The following is a 24,382-nucleotide window of genomic DNA, read 5'->3' on the forward strand; positions in this document are numbered from 1 at the left end:
CTTTGTTGAATAAGCTTAATGAAAGCTCTCTTGTGCAAATAAAGAAGCCTACAAGAACTGCGTAATTTGCGAATAAACATATTAAAATTTTATGTACCTAATCTCAGGCGTTCAAGGTCTTTGAAACCTCCAGCGAGGAACTGGCGGACATAGTCGGAAAGCAGAGCGCTGCCGACAGATCAGTGGACGCAATGCTGCTGTTGCGGCGATACGCCTTGGACACGATTCTCAAGGCCAGCTTCGGCATCGACATGGGCGTGCAGAAAGCCGAACCAGGTGGATTTTGGGATAAGCTCATCCTTAGAAGTTCCCGACTGTTGGATTCACTCGGGCTGCAAGGAATCACACTAATAGCAAGTACGACAAAAGGTTTAATATCTATATATATCTATATATATATATATATATATATATATATATATATATATATATATATATATTAGTGTATACAAACCCGCTATGAAAAATCACACACTTGTACGCTGAATTCACGAGTAGAGAATTCTCATCACGCCTGCCACTGAACTGCTTTTAAGTCAGTGCCCGGAATTTAACACTCTATAGCTTCCGAAAGTGGGTTTTGATTTTGCTGCAAAAAATTCCGATAATTCGTCGACTTGTATCTCCAACGAATAAATCTGTAGTACTGCCTATATGCAACATTAAGTCGCTATACAAGTGCCAGAAAGTGACCTTTTGTCTTCTTTTTGTAAATATAGCCATTTTGATGGCACTTTCGTTATCATGGTCTAGCCATCTCACGAAGCGGCTATCACCTAAATTAGCATACACTAATTTCTTCAAACATTCTTGTTTTTCGTACCTTTTTAAAACGATCTTTTCAAAATAGAATGCCCCCAAAACTTTCTCTTGAATGCATTTGACTATGTTCAAGAGTCGTAGCAAATAAGTGACGTAGTAGTAAAAAAAAAAAATGAACCTCACATCTGTATGCACATTACGCCGGATATCCTGCTTTGCGTTATTCAGATTGTCTGCCAGAACTTCAGCCCCTTTTTGTGCTGATGGCGACAGTTACTGCATGGTGCACGGATAAGTTCGTCGCTTTAGTCAAGGACCTGGTGGAACCAGTCATTGAGCGGCGCCGGGAGAAGAACTCGGTGAGAGCGCCCTTTATTTCATTGGATTCTTCGTCAGTTTTTGTAGCTGAATGTTTGCCAGCGAATTAGAATGTTGGCTGCTCTGAAGCCCGTAGTTACAGATTGGGGGTGGTCGGCTGCACCCTAATATATTTACGGGGTAGCACTCAAAACGTCACAGTATTGCCCGAAAGGCGAGCCAGCGTTTGCGATGGCAAATGAGTAGATAGCTATATGACGTAAGGATAGTAGTTCTATAGGCCGCGTAAACTTGCAAACATTCGCTTACTATATAAATTATCAAGCGTGGTATGAGTGCCAACCGGCAAACATGAACACATTACACTCGATGGCCGCGAGCACTCGCTGTCGAAACGCTGGCGTGAGGAAGCGCGGCAGCAGCAGCGAGCGAAGTGATCTTTATGCTGTGTATCTCTTCCATGCCAACTGCGCGGCGAGAACGCAGCACGCACAAGCGTATGAGCCGCCACCGAGCTTCTAAGAGAAGGCACGTGCGGCCGCGCAATGCAAAGTTGCTGCCAGAGTATAACGCCGCCCCCTGTCTTTCCGGCAACATTGATGCCTTCAGGTAGCGTATGTGGGTTTACTGACCAGTTGCCTTCACCCAAAAAGATCACGTACCCATGACACCTGCGGCAGAAAAGGATGTTCCACATCCACCGCCAAGGTTTGCGAGTGGTGGCGCTGGCTAACACTCCCAACGTTACCTGTAGTAGTAAAAACATAAAATACCCAAGAAAGTGCATGGGGAAACGGCGCCGCGGTGGCTCAATTGGTTAGAGTATCGCGCGCGTAATTCGAAGACGGGATTGTTCCCAACCTGCGGCAAGTTATTTTTTCATCCACTTTCGTTGCCGTTAATTTATCATTTCTTTAATTCAATTAGTAAGTACAAGTAATTTCCCCTATATTGTCCTTCGCGTTTTTGTTTGTTGGCTTCTCGTGATATGATTAATAAAAATTGTGCCCTTTAGTTAACCCCCTTTCTTATCGTTCAATAAATATGCGAGTGTGACATAGCTGTACAGAACCCAGTTAACGTTGTCAGCCGTCGCTAGAAGGAAGTCGGACTACTGTTTGTGTTTAGCCTACTTGCATAATTACATATTATTATTCGACCAACTTCTCAAATAGTACGTTCAGTGCCAAAATTGGCACAGAAAAGTGTACGCCACACACACACACACACACACACACACACACACACACACACACACACGCACACACACACTGTAGTTGGACTTGCTCAATGTGACGGCAAACAACATTGCCTTGGTTCTGTCCCGCTGCGTGGCATTTACATATTTTCAAATTTTGGCAGAAGTTGCCTGCGACACCTATATTCACTAGCTTGTAAAGCAGGGTTTTTACAAGCTGGTTAAAATTTAGCAAACGGTGATAGCTCAAAAATCGTCATCGTCTTTTCAGCACCAGACTTATAGGTGTGTTGTGGCGATGAGGACAGGATCATGTCCGTCAGGGTTCAAGTTACGGCTCTGTAGAATGCCGTCTTTGATGAAAGAGAATACTGAGGAGAGACCAAAGAACCGAGGCGTCAGTTGGTGAACGTTGCAGGCGGTCAATGAGTGAATTAAGCGAAATGTCGCGGTGGTATATTCCTCGACGATGTGAGTGAAGACAAATACGATATTGTAAAGCGTGCCCCAGCTAACGTTAGCCAAGCTGTTCAACGAAAAATGAAAAACATTCAAAACACACCATGCCAGACACGACACAAGATATGGACTTGAAGTCGGGGGTTCGACGGAAGCCCGTCTGGTCGGGATGAAGCATGAAGCAATAAAACCACGGACTCCGACCAAAAGAAGTACTAAAAAAGGAATAAATCTAAATACGTTTGGCTTCCCTACGGAAGCCTTGTTCACAATGGGATGAAGGAAAGTTCACGGAAGCTTATGTATAACGTGACGTAAGGAGCGCGTGTATGACGGGGGGAGGGTTCCCTCATCTCGATTGAGCGTGTGACGTGTTTTTTGTATCTCCAGTGATTCCAGATACAGCTGTGATTTCAGGTTTCTTTCTTGGCCGATAACTCACAAAAGATCGGTTGCTGCCTCCCTGCTCTACCGTGCGAACCGCATTCGCACCACAGCGGGAAATCGTTCCACAGACTTGGACCACGGGCAACGAGATCTCTCGGCAAGCGGCTATCCCACGTCTTTTTTTAGCACTGTGGAACGCCGCCTGTTCAATTCAGTCCGTCCGGCTAATCCCCGACCAAGAAATCGTGCTGCCATACTCAATGTTCAAGGGATAAGCGAAGCCTTGTCTCGCATTCTGCGCAGTTATGACGTTGAGGTGGCGCACGTGTCCGTGTGTAAGCTGAGGCAAGCACTCGTTGGCGCTAAGGACAGGCTTTTGAGAGAATCGTTTCCCGGCGTAGTCTATAAGATACCCTGCGCAGATTTCGACTAAGCATACATCGGTGAATCTGGCAACTTCAAACAGCGACTGAGGCAGCATCAGCAAGATGTCGATAAGAAAAGTACAGTTTCGAATGCCCTTGCCGAGCACACGGATGCAACGGGCCACAACATTGACTGGGATAGCTCGAGAGTTATCGGCCAAGAAAGGGACCTGAAATCGCGGCTGTATCTGGAATCTCTGGAGACACAAAAAACACGTCACACGCTCAATCGAAATGAGGGAACCCTCCCCCCGTCATACACGCGCTGCTAACGTCACGTTCTGAAGTATAGATAAGCTTCTGTGAATTTTCCCTCATCCCATTGTGAACAAGGCTTCCGTAGGGAAGCCGAACCGTATTTGAGATGTAATCTTTCTTTAGTACTGCTTTTGTTCGGTGTCCGACGTTTTATTGCTTCAAGGTATGGACCTCTGACGACCGAACACAGTAGATCCTGTAGTTGCAACTGGCACCATGTTTCTTAATATATTTTTTTTTGTTGAACTGCTTGGCTAACGTTAGCTGCGACACACGGTATATCGTAACTAGCATTAATTCCGACCAATGAGATCAACAGCTGAACCTGTGTAAATTTTCACACAGACGATTAATGCAGATTTACGTGATAAGAAAATCGTGATGATATACTTAGTAGTAAAGAACTCCTTCTGTACTGTTATTAGCAGCTCTTTCGTGATGGAAGTACTGAGATTTCTGGAGGCGTAAAATTTATAACGTCATGCAAGTTATCGTTAAAATGACCAACAACGTGCAGCTTTAATGACTCCGTTACATCATCTGGGACAGTGCTTCCTTCCATGCAATTGGTTTGCTCAAGGTTTTACGTATTCAATCTATCTTGTGCCCATTGAGGGGTTATGCCTTTTCTACCACCTTTAAGCGTTATGAAGTTGGTATGTATGCAGGCGGCACATTATTACGATTTTTTATCGACAGTATTACGTATCTAGACACTTTTCTGAATGTGGAACTGAACACCTGCGTTTTCTCATTGTTTGTAAAAAACTTGATCCCGTGTAGTGTGCTTGCCACTTTGATCAGAAACAGTTGAACGACTAAAATTTGTGCGCAAGATTGCAAAATAGGTGTTTGCGTTGAGCAGTTCAAGTTAAGTATTTGAGGTGTACGTTCGGCTATCACGTTTTACTGCAAGTGCCTAAATGATTAGGCACACATTTTACACTCATACTTACCACTTCAGTTACTGCATAGTGTTCATGAAACAAACCATACAAAACACATAGGAAGATAAAAGACAATGTTAATAACTGAACTTCCTGCTGTATGCACAAAAAAATGTGCCGCAAAAATTGTGTATTAAACAGCGTTTTTCGGTAAAAAAGGATGATGACCTTCGTTTACCATTCATATACGTTAGGTTACACGCGCAGTATTTATCAAGTGTTAGGAACATCTCAATTTACTATGAACAGCACCAGTAAGAAGGATGCATTCTGTGAATGTTAGCTAGTATTTGTGTATTATTAACTAGTATTTTATGGATACTCCAAGCGAATTTTCGCTGTCGCCACCGTCGTGATGTTCCATATATAATTGCTCATATGTTTGTTATATACGATGTCATGCTGTTTTACACGCGGTACATGTTGGCTATATTGCCACACCATTTCACACTAAAGTTGCTAATACCAGGACCTACGTTGCTGAGAAAGTTATTCGTCAGAATTTTGAGAATGGGAGCCCAGAAAAAAAATGTGATGAAAAGAACACCGATAGTGCATACCTTATTTCTTAAATGTTCTCAGACATGAATACTAAACGTGCGAAATAATAAGAGAGCTGTAACTTGAAAATTATGTATTTTTATTGGCGCTGCAACGTACTACCTCTCGGATCGGCCAAGGAAAGAAGTTTGAAACATACCCGATGAGGAAAAGTGGCTGTAAAGACGCAATGAAAGACATTCGCTTTAATTAATAAACATAAATGAAATTGTTTCATGGCACGATTCTAAGAGAGGACCCCTGGCGTAACAGCTCGTTTTTACTCAATACTTTTACTTAAGTCCAAGAAAACACGGTGGCAGAGGAAAGGAACACCAGACAGGAGGAGCGCTCACTCAGAACTAAAGTTTCTTTTCATGAAAACCAAGCACTTTCATCTGCCGGCACTGATCAATCGCGCTCCAATCCTTCCTAGATGTTTAAAATAGTTACGAAATTCAGTCGCGACACGACTATGCGCATAAAAACACAAACAACCTAATGCTCCAAGAGCGTAAGACATAGAAGCAAGCTCTGAATGAGGCCCTTAACACGTGTGCACTGATAACGTGGTGTTAGCAGTGAAAAATGCTTCGTCGAGATGTGTTATGTCTCTTGTGTGAACGTTAGTGGAGGGCTGGCTGACACACGTGGAACCGTTTTTTTTTTTGTGAATGTGGAAAACCTCTACAACCTCCCTAGTTTTCCTGTCTTGCTGCCGAAAGGGGAAAATTGTGTCGCGTAGAACGGGCTTAGATCCGCATTGTCGGCAGTGCATGGCAAGACGCGAACGTGGTGACCCTTTTAGGGAGCTGTCGTTCTCTCTGAGTCTAATGTTTAGGCAGCGGCCTCTCTGTCCGATGTATTTATGTCCACATAAAAAAAAAGGAATGAGCTGCACAACATTGCATGCACAAGTAACGAAGTTTGTGTTGTTTCTCTTGGTGCATTGAGCTTGTTTTGTTTTCTCCTTCCTGCGCATGCGCTCTTGAAGTGCTGGTCAAATAGCGCCTAACTTATTCTGAGCAGTTAAAACAACATCAAGAGTATGTCGGACGCCAAGTTTTTTAGGCATTGCGAAAGCCGGTGAATATAGGGCACCTACCGCATAGTTATTTCTTCTCTCAACCCTTTGGTGCACACTCCACTCCTACCTTGATGGCCTTGAGGCACTTCAAGCTGGCTGTTGTAATAAAAGCCTCAGGGTAACCAGCTCCCCTAAGTTTTTTGACCTGACCTTCCATACTCTGTTTTACTAGATCTTGGCAAGATTTAGTCACCGCCGAGTGGACGCAGGAAAAAGCGATCTCATTCTTTACAAGTTTCGAATGGCGCGAACGAAAGCTTAGGAGGGCTTTAACAGAACGGGGTATGGATTTCCAGCACACACGTGATCCCGCAAGCACAAGTTGGAGGTCTAGAAACTGCATCTTATTATATTCTGGGGTCTCAGACCAAAAGTTTAAACCCAGCCCTTGCTCTTTGAATACACTGAGTCCTTCTACCACATATTGGATGACGTTGATCCCATTCACAGGGATTAAGTAGTCATTTACGTACCTCACGACATTGTGAGCGAAACCATCCAAGTTCCTCCCTATGGCTGCGTCCGCCATCAAACTCGCCCACATTTCAGCTCCTATAGACATATGGCGCGTAGGGCTTTTTCTGGTAACATTTTAGTTTTACACTTAAAAGAGTTTGTATGTTTCTTTCTCGTTTCATTATAAATAAAAAAATTAATGCAGCAGCTCCAGCCATAGCTACTGGACCAGAATTTTTCTGTTTCGAATGACTTCCACAACGCAGTAAGGGCGGGTGTTCTGACAGGGATCACCAGAACAGATGTGTGTGCATGCATGTTCTGACGTTCGGAATTGTTGGAGAATTTTGTTGTTATTGCAGTCTGCATATATTCTTTGGTATGCTGCTTGGGAACATTGAATGTTTCGTATGTCTCTAGCAAGCAGTTTGAGTTGTCGAATCTCAGAAGCTACTACGACGCAGAACGAGTACCACGAAACAAGATACCTGTCATTCAGTGCCAAAATAAAATTCTGCCAAAGCGTAGCAGTTCAGTGCGAATATTGGACAGTAGTACAAAGAATTTGGCGCATGCATCTCGATCACTAGAACTGAAAAGGATGGAGGCGCACCGTTAAGCTCACGCAGGACAGTGCCACACTTCTAAGTTTAGCGCTTTTTGAGTTGTTAGCCATATCGCAATTATTCTCTGTTTGCAACTTGATGCACGTGTATCTGGGATACGCTAGGCCACCCTTAATTTTATATTTATTTTCTTTCAGAGCAAGGCATGTGACATCCTACAGGTTCTCCTTAAGAGTGAAGGCGTGGATTCCGCTACAGGTATGTTTTCTAAATCTATGTAAACCGTGGATGTTTTGATTGCATTTGTAAGTTCTTTATACCTTATGTATACTATCTTTTATGTTCCCCTTAATAGCCATGCTTTGAGTGTGCGGTATATAGATCCATCTACAATTTTCGTTTCATGGCGAGAATAACTCAACCACATTCGGAACAGTTCTGTAGGAACGTGACGGAAGTGTATGTGGTGGCTGAGTAAGATAAAAAGCAACTAACGTCGAGCGTAACCTTGAAAAATAAATATAACAATTCAGTAATTACTGTTTCTTTTCACAACACGACAAATTGTCTTAGCTGAATATGTTCACCAGACTGGAACTGTCGTGACGAAAAATATGTTTGCTACCTTGGTCACCTAAATGTTGTCTTTAGCGTTTATATTAAACTTACCATACCAAACAATTCCCTACAGGCACACCTCGGCTAAACCGCGATATCTCCGTGAATATGTCGCAAAATTACTAAAGATGTACCAAGATAAATATCACGACTGATACATTTATTGTAAATTGCCTTGTGAGGTAACCAGCAGCTTTTCACTTGCCGCGGTTGCTTAGTGGCTGTGGTGTTAAGCTGCTAAGCACGAGGCGGCGGGATCGAGTGCTGGCCACGGCGGCCGCGTTTCGACGGGGGCGAAATGCGAAAACACCAGTGCACTCATATTTAGGCGCATGTTAAAGAACTGCAGGTGGTACAAATTTCCGGAGTCGCTCGCTACGGCGCGCCTCATAATCAGATCGTGGTTTTGGCACGTACAACACCATAAATTATTCAAGCCGCTTTTCGTATTTTCGCACTGGCTATCTGACGATAAGGAAATGTTATAGGCAATCTAAACCACCGGGTATGGTGGGATAAAGTTTTTTTATTGTGATAACAATTATATGAACACTTCAGGCGCATTTCTACCGTCGACGTCAGCGCCGCCGTTAGGCTCCGTATAATGTCCAAGGGCGATAAAATCGTCGCCGCGCGCCGTAAGCTGTATGTGCGAGTGAAAGCATGCGAGGGTGAGCCACCGAACGCGGCTCAACCACTAGCTCAACCTCGCGTGCGCGAGCGAGGGAGGCTGGGCGGAAGGGCACGTTCTCATTTCGCGCGCGAGGCACGGAGGCGCGGCGAGGTGGGGTGGGGAGTTCTTCTCCGCCGGCTGCTGCTTATGGCCGCGGGCCTAATCTTCAAGGCGTTATGCGATGTTTGCAGAGTGCGCGTAGTGCCTATGGCTTCGTATGCGCTCTGCTCTGGACGTTTCGTTCACGTTGAAGCGAGAGATGCGCGAAGGTCAACTGGCTTGCTGCTGATGCCGCGCTTACTCACTCCGGCATTTTGACAGCTTGTTTCCGTGGTCATCGGGTGAGATGTGCTCACCTTTGCTTGTGCGCGCGTGACACTATGCTTATCAGTGTACTTGGTATGCCTATGTTTGCAACTTTATACGGCCAATAAAACTAATCATCTTACTTAGTATAGCTGTCCACCAATTTCCTATCGCAATCGATGCTTCGTCTTTCGGAGGAAACTGCGACTTTCTATTTTTGCAAGTACGCAGGAACGGGTGAACGTGGAGCCTTATTGTTGCGTTCTTCTCTATTGCTTGGCGTTCGGGGCCTCCTTGAGGCCTTAAGTGGATTACTGAATGAAAACCGTGACTTCGGTCGTAAGCTCTAGAAGCATGAGCGAAATGTATTACTGGAATTAATAATAAGACATTGTAAGTGATGATTGCGACCAATTTATTGTCACTAATTTTCCTCGAGTGCTCTAAAGAAATCCAACTGTTTCTGAAAACCTAAATGAAACCTTTTTGTACAATTACGTGCTTTCAGTTCGAAAAAACTTATTCCTATTATATTTCTTCGATAATATTTCCTTCTTGTTCGGCAAATTTTTCAGGAGCCTTTCTGATGATTTAGGATTACTTAAAGAAGGCCATCCCCGCGTGCTCCCAAATGTAGCTGGTCACTCCCGTGCTTGCACAAAATGCGTAAGCCTTTGTGCTCCCTCATAGACTTCTTTGCACTGGATACATTGTAATCCGATACTTGCAACTGTCTCTTGAACCTTCCATTAAACAAATTCTGGCAGAACCACCAAAGAACATCGCCAAAGTCAGCGATAAATATTTCCGATTACCTTGTGGCGTCTCTCGTTCGGCGTTTCTTGTGTGGAGATGGTGAGGCCTGGTGCTCACCATCCTCAGCGCTCTCCTCTTCCTGTGTGCATAACATCATCGCCTGTGCCGACCAGTCACGTGGTTTGCTTTTTTCTTGCTTCTCTGCGCACGTTCCTTTACTCTCCTCCTCCGCACTTGTGCTTCCCTCTCAGCTTCTTCACACGCCCTCGCTCTTTTTACCACCAGCGTGTTAGATCGCCGTCCGCCAACCATGCACACCTGAGTGAGTAACTAAAGAAACATATTACTTGGATACAACATATATTTTGTTGCCGTATGGTAGCGGCAGCTCCTTGTTCTAAAATGATTATTGTAGTTTTCATACAAGTTGCACAGCGAACTAAAGATAAATACAACAATACAAGGTGTTGCTTAGTCAGTGCATGGGTGTTTAGCTGTTTAGGCTCAAAAAATATTTTGAATTCTTCAGTTATTCAGACTTTCATTTATTTAACGACATTGAAAAGTTTTCCTGCTTTAACGGCTTTAAAACAACATTCATTCAACATGGCGCATTTTCGCACTTTCCTAGCTTGGCCTTGGTAAATATTTTCTCGTGTAATAGAAATCCTGGCATCCTGGTTTTTTTCTTTTTCTTCTTTTTCAGGGAATCAAGTTCATAGCCGCCTATCTAGAGCCGAGATCATGATCAATGCGTGCGTTTTAGTCTCTGCCGGGTAAGTCACTTTTCATTGCTATAGCAATTACATGTACACTTCAAGCGAATTTTCGCGTGGTCGTCGACGTCGCAGGGCTCCCCATATATTTAGGTATAAGTCTGCTACATGCTTATCCATGTCGTATACATGCAAGTTATATTGCTACGCTGTTCAATAGTGAAAGTTGCGCATACAAGGTCTTACGGCCTTGACTAAATCATTCCTCAGAAATTTGTGATTGGCAGTCAACAAATCACTGCCATGGAACAAAATTATTCAAACGTGCGAGCGGAGTTAGGATGAACAGGAGAGCGAAGCTGGGCTGCCTCGCGTGCGGCTCTGTACCCTGCTTTCGTTGAGCGATGCTTGCGCATTCTTCAGCATATAAGTAAACGCGATCCAGCGTCACAATTGTGGTGGAAGATGCAGGGTAAGCCAGATAATACCTAGTGCTACCCGAGGGCAACGACGGAAGCGTAAAGTACGAGCTTCGCCGCAGCCATCGACTTGCAGGCTTGGCAACACTACCTCAATAAATGAGCTCGAATGGAAACACCCAGCAAGCGTCCGCGAGGGCGTCTCCTTTCCACTACAGGACCCCGCGGACCTTCACAGGAAAACCAGGCGACGGCGTGGATGAGTGGCTCAGTCACGATCAACGGGGAGTTAATCCAACAGTTGGAATGCCGCTAGCCAGTTGTCTAACGTCGGGTGGTTCCTTGATATTGTGGAGGAAATTAAGAAATGCTTTGGAGACCCAGCAACGAAGAAGAAACGTGCGGAGCAGATGTCGCAGAGAGCTCAAGTCACCGGGGAGACTTGCAGAACGTGCATTGAAAAGATGCTGATGTTTTGCAAGTCGGCGGATTACCTACATGGTGGAAGAAGATAAGGTGGGCCATATTCTCAAAGGTAATGCCGAGTGTTTATCCCTTCATCAGCAAGGAGACTCCGGAATCACTATCGAACCTTCGAGGCCCTTACAAGAAGTCGCACCACTTCGAAGTTTGTACGTCTGGCCAACGTCACGATGTTCGCCACTCTCTGCCATGGTTCACTACCTGCGGACCTCTCCTCCACCATTGGTCTCCTTGTACGCGAGGAACTACGTCGACATGTTTCTTTTCCTGTGCAAGCTAGAGGCACGCAGTGGGATATACCATCCACAACTACTAATGCCGCAAATTTCGAGGAGCGCAGCTACTGCAACCGCAGGCCTCCTCTAAGGGCTCCACTACCAATGGCCTCTAACATCGAGCCGCCTTATGCGCCCGTGACGGTTACAGCTACAACAGCCAACCGTCTCCTTTCGTTCCAGAGTGGGAATAGTGTACCCAGCACACTCACAATACCACGACTTTTCGTATGCCGCGTGAACGCCCCGTGTACTGGAAATGTGGTGTTCGCGGACACATAGCCCGGCACTGCCCTACATGACGTCTTCCACGTATGACATTTTCCCAGCGACGTGCGGCATTCCCACGGCGCAGCCTACTGGCGTTTGGATCCTGCTGCCCAGCAGCCGCTACACAGACATAACAACCATAGGGACTCTCCCGCCTCTGTGCGAAGCCTGACACCGCCTACTACGTGCCAGGGACGGTCACCATCTCCATTGCCCCGCCCGCGGCTTTCATCTCCGCCACCGAAACTAGCCTGCGCGGCCGATACAGGTGAGGACACTGGACGTACCGCATTGCACACAAGTATGTTTCCACCAGTTTCGATGCTTCAAAACAAGCTTCATGTGCTTGTTGACGATATTCGCACAATGACTTTGATAGACACCGGAGCAACAGTTTCTGTAATGAGCTTGGTTTTCAAGGAAGGAGTTCGCTGTAAAGTTATGTTTTATTGAGACAAACATACTACCTTTCGAGCATGACAAAGAAAGACGTACACTGACAAAGTAAAACTCACAGCTTCGCTGTAAAAGGACGGGTCATATAGGATCTGCGTTGACTATCGACGTCTCAATTCTATAACCAAGAAGGACGTCTACCCACTTCCTCGCATCGATGACATTATCGGTTGTCTACATTCGGAGTCTTATTTTTCCTCGGTAGACTTGCGATTCGGGTACTGGCAAATTTCTGTGCATCCGACTGACAAAAAAATAAGAGAGATTTTGTAACGCCAGACGGTTTGTTTAAATTTTATGTAATGCCGTTCGGTTTGTGCGAAGCCCCCGCAACGTTTGAGAGATATAGGGACACAGATTTGTGGGGCCTCAAATGGGAAATCTCTTTATGTTACCTGAACGTTGTGGTGATCCTTGGTCGAAAATTCGAGGAACCTAACAATCGCCTTGATCTTGTTCTTACCTGTTCACACAAAACTGCACTGACATTTAACTCCAAAAAATGTCGTTTTGGAGATGGAGAAATACTGGTTCTGGGACACGTCGAGGACAAAAATGGCGTTACACTGGAACCGCAAAATGTCGCCGCTGTCAGCGACTTCAAGAAGCCTAAATCTCTCCGGGACCTACGAGGTCTTCTGGGCCTATGCTCATACTTCCGCCGCTTTATTCCAAGTTTTGCTGATAGGGCATAGCTGCTGACTGACTTGCTGCAAAAAAATGTGCCTCTCCACTGGACACTGGATTGTGCCTCTGCATTTACGCAGCTAAAGTTCATGCTGACATTGGGGCCGGTGCTGCGCCCCTTTGATTCTTCTGCTCCTACAAAAATTCACACGAATGCCAGCGGAATCGGCCTCCGCGCAGTGCTCGTGTGACTCCATGACAACGCTGAACCCGTGTTTGCCTATGAGAGCCGTTCATGGAGCAAGGCAGAGCGCAACTACACAGTGACAGAACAGGAGTGCCTGGCAGTCGTTTTCGCCGTTCACAAGTTTTGTCCATACGTCTACGGCCTTCGTTTCTCAGTCATCACCGACTATCAATAATCTTGTTCGTTAGTGGGCCCACGTTACCCCTCTGGCCGACTTGCGCGATGGGCCCTGAGCTTACAAGAGTTTGACTTTGTAGTACGCTACACAAGCGGCAACCGCCTCGCAGACGTTGACTGCTTATCGCGCCTACCTCTACCCACGACTGAGGACGACGTTTATAACTTCGATCAGTATATCGACGCTGTCGATGCCCTATTCCCTGATCTTTGACATTCTGGAAAGCTCAACATGCAGACCGTGGCTTAGATCCTCTGTTCGCCTCTGCGAAGGAGCACGCCAACTCAAATTGTTTTGTAGTCCACAAGGATATTATAAAAACTGCAAAACAATATTGGTGCTCTAACGTCGAAGTGATTTTAGGGAAGCGGCTCTCTACCGGCAGCGTAGTGGTGTTTTCGCGATGCCATTACAGGCCCTACGCGGCGTGTTAAAGCTTTTAAGGGTGCCAAAAATTTTGCTGCACCCGCTTATGCCGCGTCCGCGTTAGTGGACTCGCGCGTGGTTAAAACACCGTTCAAGAAGTTCAAGCTCAATGCTAAAACCTTGCTATTGCAGTCAGTGCTTCGCCCTTGGGCGAAACTGCCATTTTTAAATGAATTATACCGCCGAAACATTACTGCATAATTTGCAGCCAGCTGCACCACCTCTGTAAGCTAACTGCTGAAATCTCAGTTGTTGTCTACAATGTAAGCTAACTTCTGAAATCTCAATTGCTTGTGTACAACACAATATATGTAGCTGCACAATGGATTCGTTCATTTAGAAAAGTCCTCTGTATAGCTCTCTGTAGACCTACATACGTTAACATATGGAACTGTGCCCGATTGCCCGATGGTCAAATAACTTTGCTATCAGATATATGGAGCGTGCATTTGGCCCAACAAGATTACTTGTCTTTGATACATTACTATATATACGGAGAAGCGATATGTTGTGCGTACACGCGTGTAAGCGGCTGTACACAAACCTAATATAAATTTCTCTCAGATTCGTAAGATTAAAAATATCCAAGCACAATGCCCACAAATCCGTTACTCTGCGCGAATTTCTAATGTTTTACGAACTGCTTGTGCTAGAGCACCTGAAACGGACGAGCTTGATGTCTCAGTTAGGCAACTTACGTCGACTTGTTACGATGTTTACGAATGTTTCGCGAAAAGTCCTTCTTACAAATACATGGTATATTTCAGAGCGATGCATAAGCACAATCCATCAGTTTTCTACGTTTCAGATTTCTCAATAGGTAAAGTTTCTAGAATAGTGGTAACGCCTGTTGTTGAGAGATTGCGTGGCAAGCATCACGTGTCAGCTTTTTTATCTTGCAATTTTTAACAAGTTTTGCAACAAAATGATGGCCTTTTTCAAAACATTACTCCCAACAATCACTAGGTTTTAATTCCTTTTTCTTTTCATAAGACAAACGTTATTCCAGTCAATGCACTGGATGCGGAAAAAATATTTCTCCTTTCTCATGTATTTAGATAAGACCTCCCGAGCTAAAGCTTCCTCTTAACTGCAAATTTCAGGTTAGACAGCACGGTTCACACAGTTGTCTCTGCTCTGTACTCCGTGGCCACGCATATGGACATCCAAGAAAAATTGAGGAAAGAAATTCACGACATACTGAAGGCGGAGGTAACCTGGATGGTCGTTCTCTTCCAAGATTTGCGCATTCATCTCCATGATTTGTATTCTTGCAGGGCCAGCTCACCTATCACGCTGTCGGACGAATGAAATACCTCGGCATGGTGGTCAAGGAATCGATGCGCCTGTATTCTCAAAACGTTGGGTAAACGAAACATTCACCCTGGCTTGATAAGCAACTCTGACGCGTGAACTAGCTTGTGGTGGACGTTTTACCCGCTACCTAAGTAAATGAATCTTGTACGACATTTTAAGTGCACCTCCTTTACTTAACCTTAAAACTAGGTTTATGATTAAATATGGGGCTGAAAACAAATAACAACCCGGCACTGCACATCATGATTTCATGTAGAAGGTGCGCACCGCAAATTAGATGAAGAGAAACTCAGAGTTGCTGCTCAATGGCTACGCAGTTGTAAGTTTTGAGTTGATGGATTGTTTGGATTGAATGGATGGATTCGAGTGATGATGGCTTCGAGTTGATGAGTCACTTATTGATTCATTTCATAATACTGGGAATTTCGCTAACTTCAGTGGCAGGATTCTCCTGTCCGCAAATTTCGATTGTCGAATTATGAATCAGAAATGGCACCTGGGCAAATGAGGAAATGGAATAAATCCCACTCACACATAATAGCAAGTACGAAGCTCATGAGGGCAGATTGTATGCATGGGAACATTTCAAATCATGTTAAATGCGGAACAAAGTAATAGTTTTGATTAGCCTTTTGAAGGTTAGTCTAGTAATTACCAGTGATTGAAAGACGTTGCCAATGCTTTTTGCATCTTCGCAAATAAGCATACGTTCAAACTCAGTCGTCACTGCAAGATACCGCGTAAATGGTACAGCGTATAGCTTGACATGGACATGCACAAGTGTTTCTTGTATGTTGGTTGTCATTTTTTTCTCGCATCAATTGGCTCTCATGAACAAAGCAAAAATGCTTCCATACCATAGATTCTACGGCACACGAAAGAAATTAAGTCTATCGATAAATACTGCGTTGTGATTCGCAGATTTGCCCATTAGCGTAATTAGTTGCGTTAGAACGAACACCCAAGTTTTAACTTACACCTCTTTGGTGCTGTGTGAATTAAACTTTCCTTTTCTATATATATGCTGTTAGTTGTCTTTCTAATTCATTTTCTTGCATACAGGTTTGTTGCAAGACGTGCAGTTTCCGACTACTCGTACAAAGACCTTTTAATACCAAAAGGTGTGAGCATAGTAGCTGCTGCGAGCTGCCTCAACGTAGACCCTGATATATGGAACGACCCAACTGTGTTTGACCCCGAGAGGTAAAGAAATATGGGAGTGCTGGCACAGCACTAAAGGTGCCATTTAAAAAAAGGCCTACAGTTCTTGAAAGTAGCATCATGATGTCTACTCTCTGTTATGAAAGAAAATTATCAGACACCAAACATGTTGCGTCTTTTGAGTCAGTAGTAACGCGCCCATTTTATGGAATGTATTTATGGCATAAATTTGGAAGGTTTTGTGTCAGCATGCGTCCTCGTGTATACGCGAGTTATTTTTATTTTTATCTCAATTTCTTCCCTCCTTGTTATCCGTCATCATATATTATTATGATAATAGATGCATGATGTAGCATGCCAAGCTTGAATGTATACGCTTAACCTCGTCTGTTAAATAAAAATTTTATCTCTTGACATCCCCTTGCATGTTCAACTTAAACAATCGCTGCTAAAAAAACTCAAAAGCCCTAAAATCAAACTTGACAAACAGAACATACAATCTTTATTGTTTCTCTTGCTTTATTTTTTTTGGGACATACATATCATCCCGACAAATCTTTCTCTTTTTTTTTTTTGCGTAACGACTGAAATTCTTCTATCGCACTACGTTGTCCTGTCATATTACGATAAAGGCCATTCTGTAACGACAGAAACTCCTGTCATAAACCTGTCTTCGTCTTTTTATGACAAAGCTAGCTGTTTCGTGACATTTTTTTGTTGTTCTTTTCGGAGACTCCCCAAAAACCTTTTTTTCAAATGGTGCATTCTGCGGGATAGGATGCAAGGCTTTCAAATACCTCTGATCTTACTTATGTGATAGCGGACGTTCTTGTTAATCAATGACGCCGCTTTCTAGTCAACCTCAGCAACGGTCTCCACTGTCAAAAAGCAGCGCCGCTATAATGTTCTAAATCATGAATGCTAATGAAATGCGTCGTATAATCAATTCCATGATTTCATATTTCAAAGTTTCGAATAGCAAAAAAATATTAAAGGCCTTCGGGGACGAAAAACCACTCGAAAACACGCTTTCTACTGGAAAACTGCGGCCTCAGATATTCAGGCAAGACAACGTAGGTGGTTCGTGAAGCCTACTCTATGACATTTGTGCACTTGAAATGGCTATTTACACAATGGTTTAGTTTGAAATAATTATACTTGGTGTTTCATTGGTTCGTGACATCTTTTCTGAAGCCTCTAATGTGCCACATGTCTGATGACGAGCAGCCTTCTCCCAAAAATTAAAGAGGGGCAAAGACGCAAAGGTTGCACCGAAATCTCCACGTCAACAGGCGTCATTCACCGAGAGCACAATAGATGGCGGCACCATTACCATGGCATCCGCCTCTCCTCCTTCGAAAGAACAACGCAATTAAGAAAAGCTTCATCTGAGCACGTAGTATGTGCGAAGCGGCGATTTATAAGCAAACATGCTTACGTCAACAGCATGCACTGTGCGTGAGTGAGTGAGTGAAACAACTTTATTTGGCCCAGAATAGACGCGAAAAAACTCAACGTCACCTGACTAGGCCCACTCGGGGATCACCAGGTGAAACCTGACGGCCCTCTCGCGGGCCCTCTGTACTGCCAGAATTTGAGAGGTCTGGTCCTGGGCCTTAATGAGATTCATCATTTCCTCTTGCGTGAAAGGGGGCACTGTGCGTAAAAACTATCTGAACTGGCGAGCACCCTCCATTCGTCCTTTCAATCGTAATTGTACTTAGTCGTAAATAACTGCTTCTTTTGTCCGTCTTTCTTTAATAAATTAATTGAGAGATATTCTAGACTCAGACGTCGGCTGACCATCACAGGTTTTGGGCTTCAGTACTCCGAGGCATAAATCGCGAACATTTCCGGAAATATTGCGTAAATAAAATCGTTCGTGGGATTTACTATTCAAATGAAGTACAACCTTCGTTATAGTTTCACAGTGGAGGGTTCAGTCATAGCGCGGTAGTAAGGGCCTTAAGTAGTGTTCAGATTACAATGCGATGTGAGTGGGTGTCGCATTCATTGTCTTATGCGAGTCAGTGGTCAGTGGTACGCCTCGCATTGGGCGCTCACGGCAAGACTAGAAATGAAGCTGTGCAGATTGATATGGGCGCAAGAAGTTTTGAAGTGAGGTAAGCTGACAGTAAAATTGATTATGAAGAACGACTGAGGAATATGGAAAAAAGTAAATGGGCTGGGAGGGTGTTGAGGCATTTGTGCAGGAAAAACATTGATTCACAGTGGAGGAAAAGAACTAGGAAGCTTACCAGCAAGTATGCGGCATGTAGAGTGGGCAAGACAACAATGAACGTCAAGTGGAAAGTCGGAGAGGCTGAAATAATCTCATGGGTGGCGGCAATGGAAAAAAAAAACCTACCATGTGTAACTACTTCAGAGGAAAAAACGAAATAAGGAAAGAAACAATTTATGATAACTCGAAGAGAAGCTCATTAGTTTTCGAAGAGAGATCAGGATGCCTTAGAAGACCCACCTATAAAGCGAGACATAACAAGCAAGAAGATGTGCTTGCTGCGGTAAAGCTAGGGAAACGATGGAGGATGTTTTAGAATGTGAAGATATCTGCCAAGTGGTCGATTTGGCACCACTGGCCTCCTTGAAGCCCTTGAGTTCCCTGAGAGCAGGGTGAAAGTAAACCCATTCGCAAAAGAGACTAGTAAGAGGCGATTGGACGTTTGGTGGAAGAAAAGTAGGGAAACGATAAAAAATGAGACGTACAGAAACAAAGTTCCCAATAGGGGGAGAGAAGATTTCGTTATGGGAATTCATTCTGTCTTTTTTGTATTTTTATTTCCTTTTTGATCTATGTAGGACATTAGGCCGTATAATAGCAAGAGCTTGGTGGCGCAAACCCTCGCCCCGTTCCACAGGGGACGCTCATAACTTTCATCCATCCATCGTAAACATTCGCCCTCGAACGTTTTGTTAGACACAAACATTGGGTTCCTCGTGAATGATTCAGCTTTCTTTTTTTCTTTAATAACAGATTTAGCGATGAGAACAAAATTGGCATCAACCCTGCTTCTTACCTGCCTTTCGGATGCGGTCCACGTAACTGTGTAGGCCACAGGTTCGCCATGCTGAACGTCAAAACTGTTATTGCCACGTTACTTTCAAGATACCGTGTACGTATGGACGAAGAGCGTCACAAGGTAAGCTGGCGTATACTTCGCATTAAGTCATGAGCATTTCAATCAGGTTCTCAGTTTCGCCAGAAGTCAGAACCAGTAAGAAAGATGCGCACTGTTACATTATACGGAGCTGGCGAGATTCGCACGAGGAAGGAAGGAAAAGAAAAACTGAGCAGGGGCGATCCAGAGACTAACCTCGATCACACATACCCTATATACTGTAGTTTACGCGGGCCAAAGCAGGGTAAGCAGGATGTTCAAGCAAATATTCTCGAGATGGCAGTAGGGAGTAAAACTAGGCGATTTCGTTGACGTTCATTATATAACGGGAGCTTAAATGCGACGGTGACATAGACAATCTTCAATTTCCGTATCTCATGAAAAGTTGTTTGGTTGCGATATCAGCCTTCTTGAAATGTTTGGTCAATATAAGGGGGCGTACGAAGATGAACATAGTTCTATATATTTTCAGATTGCAATAAACTGTCATTGTTAGTTTAGCGCTTGTGCTGTGTTTGTATTCTTTGTGTCACCGTACCATTAGCGCTGCGGCTATAATGAATCTCTAGATTCAATGGCACCGAGCTACACGATTCAAGGCCTTGTAAAGCTCGATAACGAAATCGTCAGTTTGAACGGTACAGTTTGAAGGGTACCCATGAGAGCAGACTTAGTACACCTGAGATGTCTTCAAGAGTCCTTTGAGGGCTTGCGACGCTTTACTTCACTTTACTTAAGTGCGCTTTTTTGCTACCGTCCAACAGCGACGGTTTCTAAAAACTCGTAGCTTTAACCAACACCTTCACGATGTGGCTGCAGAATATCTTGTTTGCATTGATGATATTTACGGTCGTCCTCACTTTATACTCAATTGCAGTTTGCTCTAACGGCTCTGCGTAATTCGTGAGAACGCACCTATAAAAAAAAAACCCGGAGATCAAATAAATGTACGGTTTATATAAAGCCAGTGCATCTATTGATCAAAACGCACCTGGTTTTAATGCGTATGAATTTGTGCTGCAGTTATTGTTATCTAATTAGCATGCTTTTACACTTATACAGAACATCACTTGTAGGAATTGTGACTTCTGCACAACCGACAATAAACTGTTTTTAGACATGCTGTCGCTATATATAGAAGAATCACCATGCTGAAACAATAGAGCAATAATATCAGCTGCTGTTGATGATGTTGAGCGCTTCCTTTTCTGTTTTCTGCAGGAAGGTCTGGAGTTCAGGAGCAATTTCATCACCTCATGCCTTCCGCGCTCCGTGTGGTTCCAGTTTGAGGACGTTTAACCATTGCTTTCTCTTACCCAACAACTGCACCGCCGCCACTGGGCTTTATAAGCTAATAAACATTAGCTTGTTGCATAAACAAAGTGTTGCATAAACATTACTTAACGATTTGCTGTGTCTTATTACTGGCAGCCTACTAGGGTACTCTACATATGTAGACCACTGCTAGTCACATGTAGCACAGGCACTCAACTTACCTCTTCGTCAGCTCTTTCCATTCACTTCCACATATTTACAAATTGGGGTGAGCTTCTCACCTCCAAACGTTTGTGTAGCACAGGCGCCCCATGGTACGTGAGAAGGTAGCAAGCAGCTGACCAATAAACGGACCAATGCTGTCGAACTTGCGGGATTCGTCGGTGAGAAATGAGCAGAAGAATAAACAAAAGTGAGAGGCCATATTTTTAATGGGGAAGGGGGTGGCGGGAGGGCGGTGTCCTCCTGTCAACCAATATGTTCCCGTGGTAGCTTCATGAATGCACCGGGTATGTGCCGCTCTTCAACAAACCTCGAGCTTGCACGCAGATTGGGTCACTGTGAGACGCGGTACTGGATACGTACCGCTGTTCAAAGAAACCCTTTGACGCGGACACGGAGCACTGGGTATGTGATGTTCTAAAATGAACCTTTTTGATGCCGCTCTTTCATGAACGTCTTTGATGCCAACTCGGATAACTAAGTACGTATAACTGGAAATCTGCCGCTCTACAGCGACGAAGAAGATCCCTGGAATTTTCGCGATGATGAGCGGAATTGTACCAACGCCACAAGCATTCGTCAAGAACAACAACCCGACGGATTAGCAGGCTGCACAACAAATGCACCGGGTATGTGCCCTTCTTCAACGAACTTCTCGCCAACTTGAGTCACTGAAAACGTGCAACTGCGTGTGCGGCAAGCGAAGTAACAATTCTCAACGTTCGCAGGCACCGGCGCGCCACGCTTCTCGTCTCGGAGGCCAAGCGCAGTGCCAATCAATGGCGCAGCGCGTCCATAAAGAAGCTACAGGAGCCCGGTTGCCGAGTGTGGTTGCGGTTGCGTTTCTCAGCGTTCGCACGCACCAGCGAGCCACGTATTTCGGAGGCCAGGCGCAGGCCTCGCGGAGGCAGCGCTAGATTGGGCGGAGTGTTCTTAAGGAAGCGAGGAAGAGGAGTCTCGTAGCAGGTACATGCTTAATGCATAGCTCGTTTAGACAGTGGCAATACGTTGTGTCGCTAATTGGTTTCAATTATAAGGTGTTACCGTGAACAGTTATCGTGAGATGGGTTTGCCGCAATTTCTTCGGCTCCGGCCAGCCAGCTGAAACTGTGGGGCCTATAACGTAAAGCTATTCGAAACAGCTACTGTTTCATTTCTGCAATCACCGCTCCACGATTGGTCAAAACTTTTTCGTGCCGCACCTACCTCGCCTATGTGTCACGCAGCGTCTCAAAAAGCGCGAAAATAACCCCATCTCACGGAATGTATACACATTGATAAGCATGATTAGATCAAACAGAAGCAAAATAGTCACCGCTAATTTTAAACCTTTTTTGCCATTAGCCCCCGCTATTGGTAAAACGTTTTCAGGCTGCGGCCACTTAGCCTGTCTGTCGAAAGAAATCGCAACGCTGAGAAAATTCACCACGTCAAAGTGATGTGTACACATCATCATCATCATCATCATCATCATCATCATCATCCTATTTTATGTCCACTGCAGGAGAAAGCATCACCCTGTGATTTCCAATTACCCCTCTCCTGTGCCAGCCGATTCCAGCCTAGCGCCTAATTTGATCACTCCACCTAGGCTTCTGCCGTCCTCGACTCCGTTTCCCTTCTCTTGGCACCAATTCCGTAACCCTAATGGTCCACCGGTTATCTAACCTACGCATTATATGACCTAGGCAGCTCCATTTATTTCTCTTAATGTGAATTAGAATATCGGCTATTTCGGTTTCCTTTCTGATCCACCCGCTCTCTTACTGTGTCTTAATGTTATGTCTAACACTCTTCGTTCCATCGCTCTTTGCGCGGGCCCTAACTTATTTTCGAGCTTCTTTGTCAGTCTCCAAGTTTGTGCGCCATATGTCAGCACCAGTAGAACGCATTGATTGCACACCTTTCTTTTTAATGATAATGGTAAGCTTCCAGTCAGGATCTGACAATGTCGGCCGAATGGGCTCCAACCCATTTTTATTTTCTAAATACTGTAAGTCATGGTCCCTGGGAGTAATTGCACTAGGTAAACGTAGTCCTTCACAGAGTCTAGAGGCTGACTGGCAATCCTGAACTCTTGTTCCCTTGCGCGGCTTTTGATCAGTATCTTTGTCTTCTGCATATTAATCTTCAATCCCTCTCTTATACCCTCTCTCTCAAGGTCCTCAATCATTTGTTGTAACTCGTCCCCATTGTCTGAAATGAACAATGTCATTTGCAAATCGAAGGTTGCTGAAATATTGGCCACTGATCCTTACCCCTAAGCCTTCCCAGTTTAACAGCTTGACCACTTCTTCCAAGCACGCAGTGAATAGCATTGGGGAGTGTCTCCTTGTCTGAGCGCTTTCTTTATAGGTATCTTTCTACATTTCTTGTAGAGAATTAAGGTAGCTGTGGAATCTCTGTAGATACTTTCTAAGATATTTATGTAAGCGTCCTGTACTCCTTGCTGATATAATGCCTCTATGACTGCTGATATCTCGAATGAATCAAATGCCTTTTCGTAATCTATGAATGTCATATAGAGAGGCTGATTGTACTCTGCGGATTTCATGATTACCTGACTAATGACATGAATATGATGCATTGTAGAGTGTCACTTCCTGAAACCTGCCTGTTCCCTTGGTTGACTAAAGTCCAGTGTTGCTCTTTTTCTATTGGAGGTTATCTTGGTGAATATTTTATATCATATTGAAAGTAAGCTAATGGGCCTATAATTTTTCAATTGTTTAACGTCTCCCTTTTGGAAAACATTAAATGTACAAATAATGTACACATTAAAGATTCTTTCCTTTTATTATTAAAAATTATTAAAATTTATATATTATTATTATTTTTTTATTAATGTGTACAAATAATGTACACATTAAAGATTCTTTTTTTTTGTATTAAAGATTCAATAATCTGCCGAACGAATAATGTACTACCTCGCTCCGAAAGGAATAAAAGAAGTCTGCCTGACGATCACTCAAATACAGGCTACTCAGAGCTGCCTGGAAGAATGAATTTATTTGCGTATAATTAACAATATTGCGTGGCAATACCACGTTGTCGGGCTCTTTACGTACGCTTAAGAGATCGCACTGCCCGCACTTCCTCGCTGTGGATCCGTTTTAGCAGCAGTTTTGAGGTTCCATTGCATGACGGGCGCAATTTTCTACCAGCCAACGCAAGCTAAGCAAGGGGAAGCAGGCCAATCGCAGGCGCCGACACTACCCTGCTCATCTGGTTATCTACTTTAACTGCGCTAGCTGCGCCTCGCCAAAATCCTCTCCGCTGCTTCGTACTCCTCTCATCTTGTAACCTACTTAGAAAAGAAATACTTCTTAAAATAGTTAATGGAATTTGTTTTGAAAGCAAACAAAAGGGGGAGATCTCGTATAAACGAGGAGAGCGTTTGTCATTTTGGTGCAA

The 24,382-nt window shown here is 44.2% G+C and overlaps 1 protein-coding gene across 1 annotated transcript; it reads left to right on the forward strand.

Annotated features, from left to right (window-relative positions):
• The first annotated feature begins 110 nt into the window (after nt 1–110).
• Nucleotides 111–20,825, forward strand: LOC126540392 (cytochrome P450 3A24-like). The gene is made up of 9 exons (XM_072286290.1): nt 111–357; nt 991–1,121; nt 7,601–7,661; nt 10,463–10,532; nt 14,957–15,065; nt 15,131–15,219; nt 16,233–16,373; nt 19,327–19,492; nt 20,693–20,825. Exons 1-9 carry the CDS (start codon nt 192–194, stop codon nt 20,768–20,770), a joined length of 1,011 nt encoding a protein of 336 aa, XP_072142391.1. The 5' UTR covers nt 111–191; the 3' UTR covers nt 20,771–20,825.
• The last annotated feature ends 3,557 nt before the right edge of the window (nt 20,826–24,382 follow it).

This window comes from Dermacentor andersoni, chromosome 2, assembly GCF_023375885.2.
Source record: "Dermacentor andersoni chromosome 2, qqDerAnde1_hic_scaffold, whole genome shotgun sequence".
Taxonomy (NCBI): Eukaryota; Metazoa; Arthropoda; class Arachnida; order Ixodida; family Ixodidae; genus Dermacentor; species Dermacentor andersoni.

Excerpts from the sequence above, each read along its gene's own strand:
- LOC126540392 (XM_072286290.1), top strand. The coding sequence starts at position 192 with ATGCTGCTGTTGCGGCGATACGCCTTGGACACGATTCTCAAGGCCAGC. Across the intron at positions 15,066-15,130 it reads ACGACATACTGAAGGCGGAG|GGCCAGCTCACCTATCACGC; the intron begins GTAACCTGGATG and ends GTATTCTTGCAG. Across the intron at positions 16,374-19,326 it reads ACTGTGTTTGACCCCGAGAG|ATTTAGCGATGAGAACAAAA; the intron begins GTAAAGAAATAT and ends CTTTAATAACAG.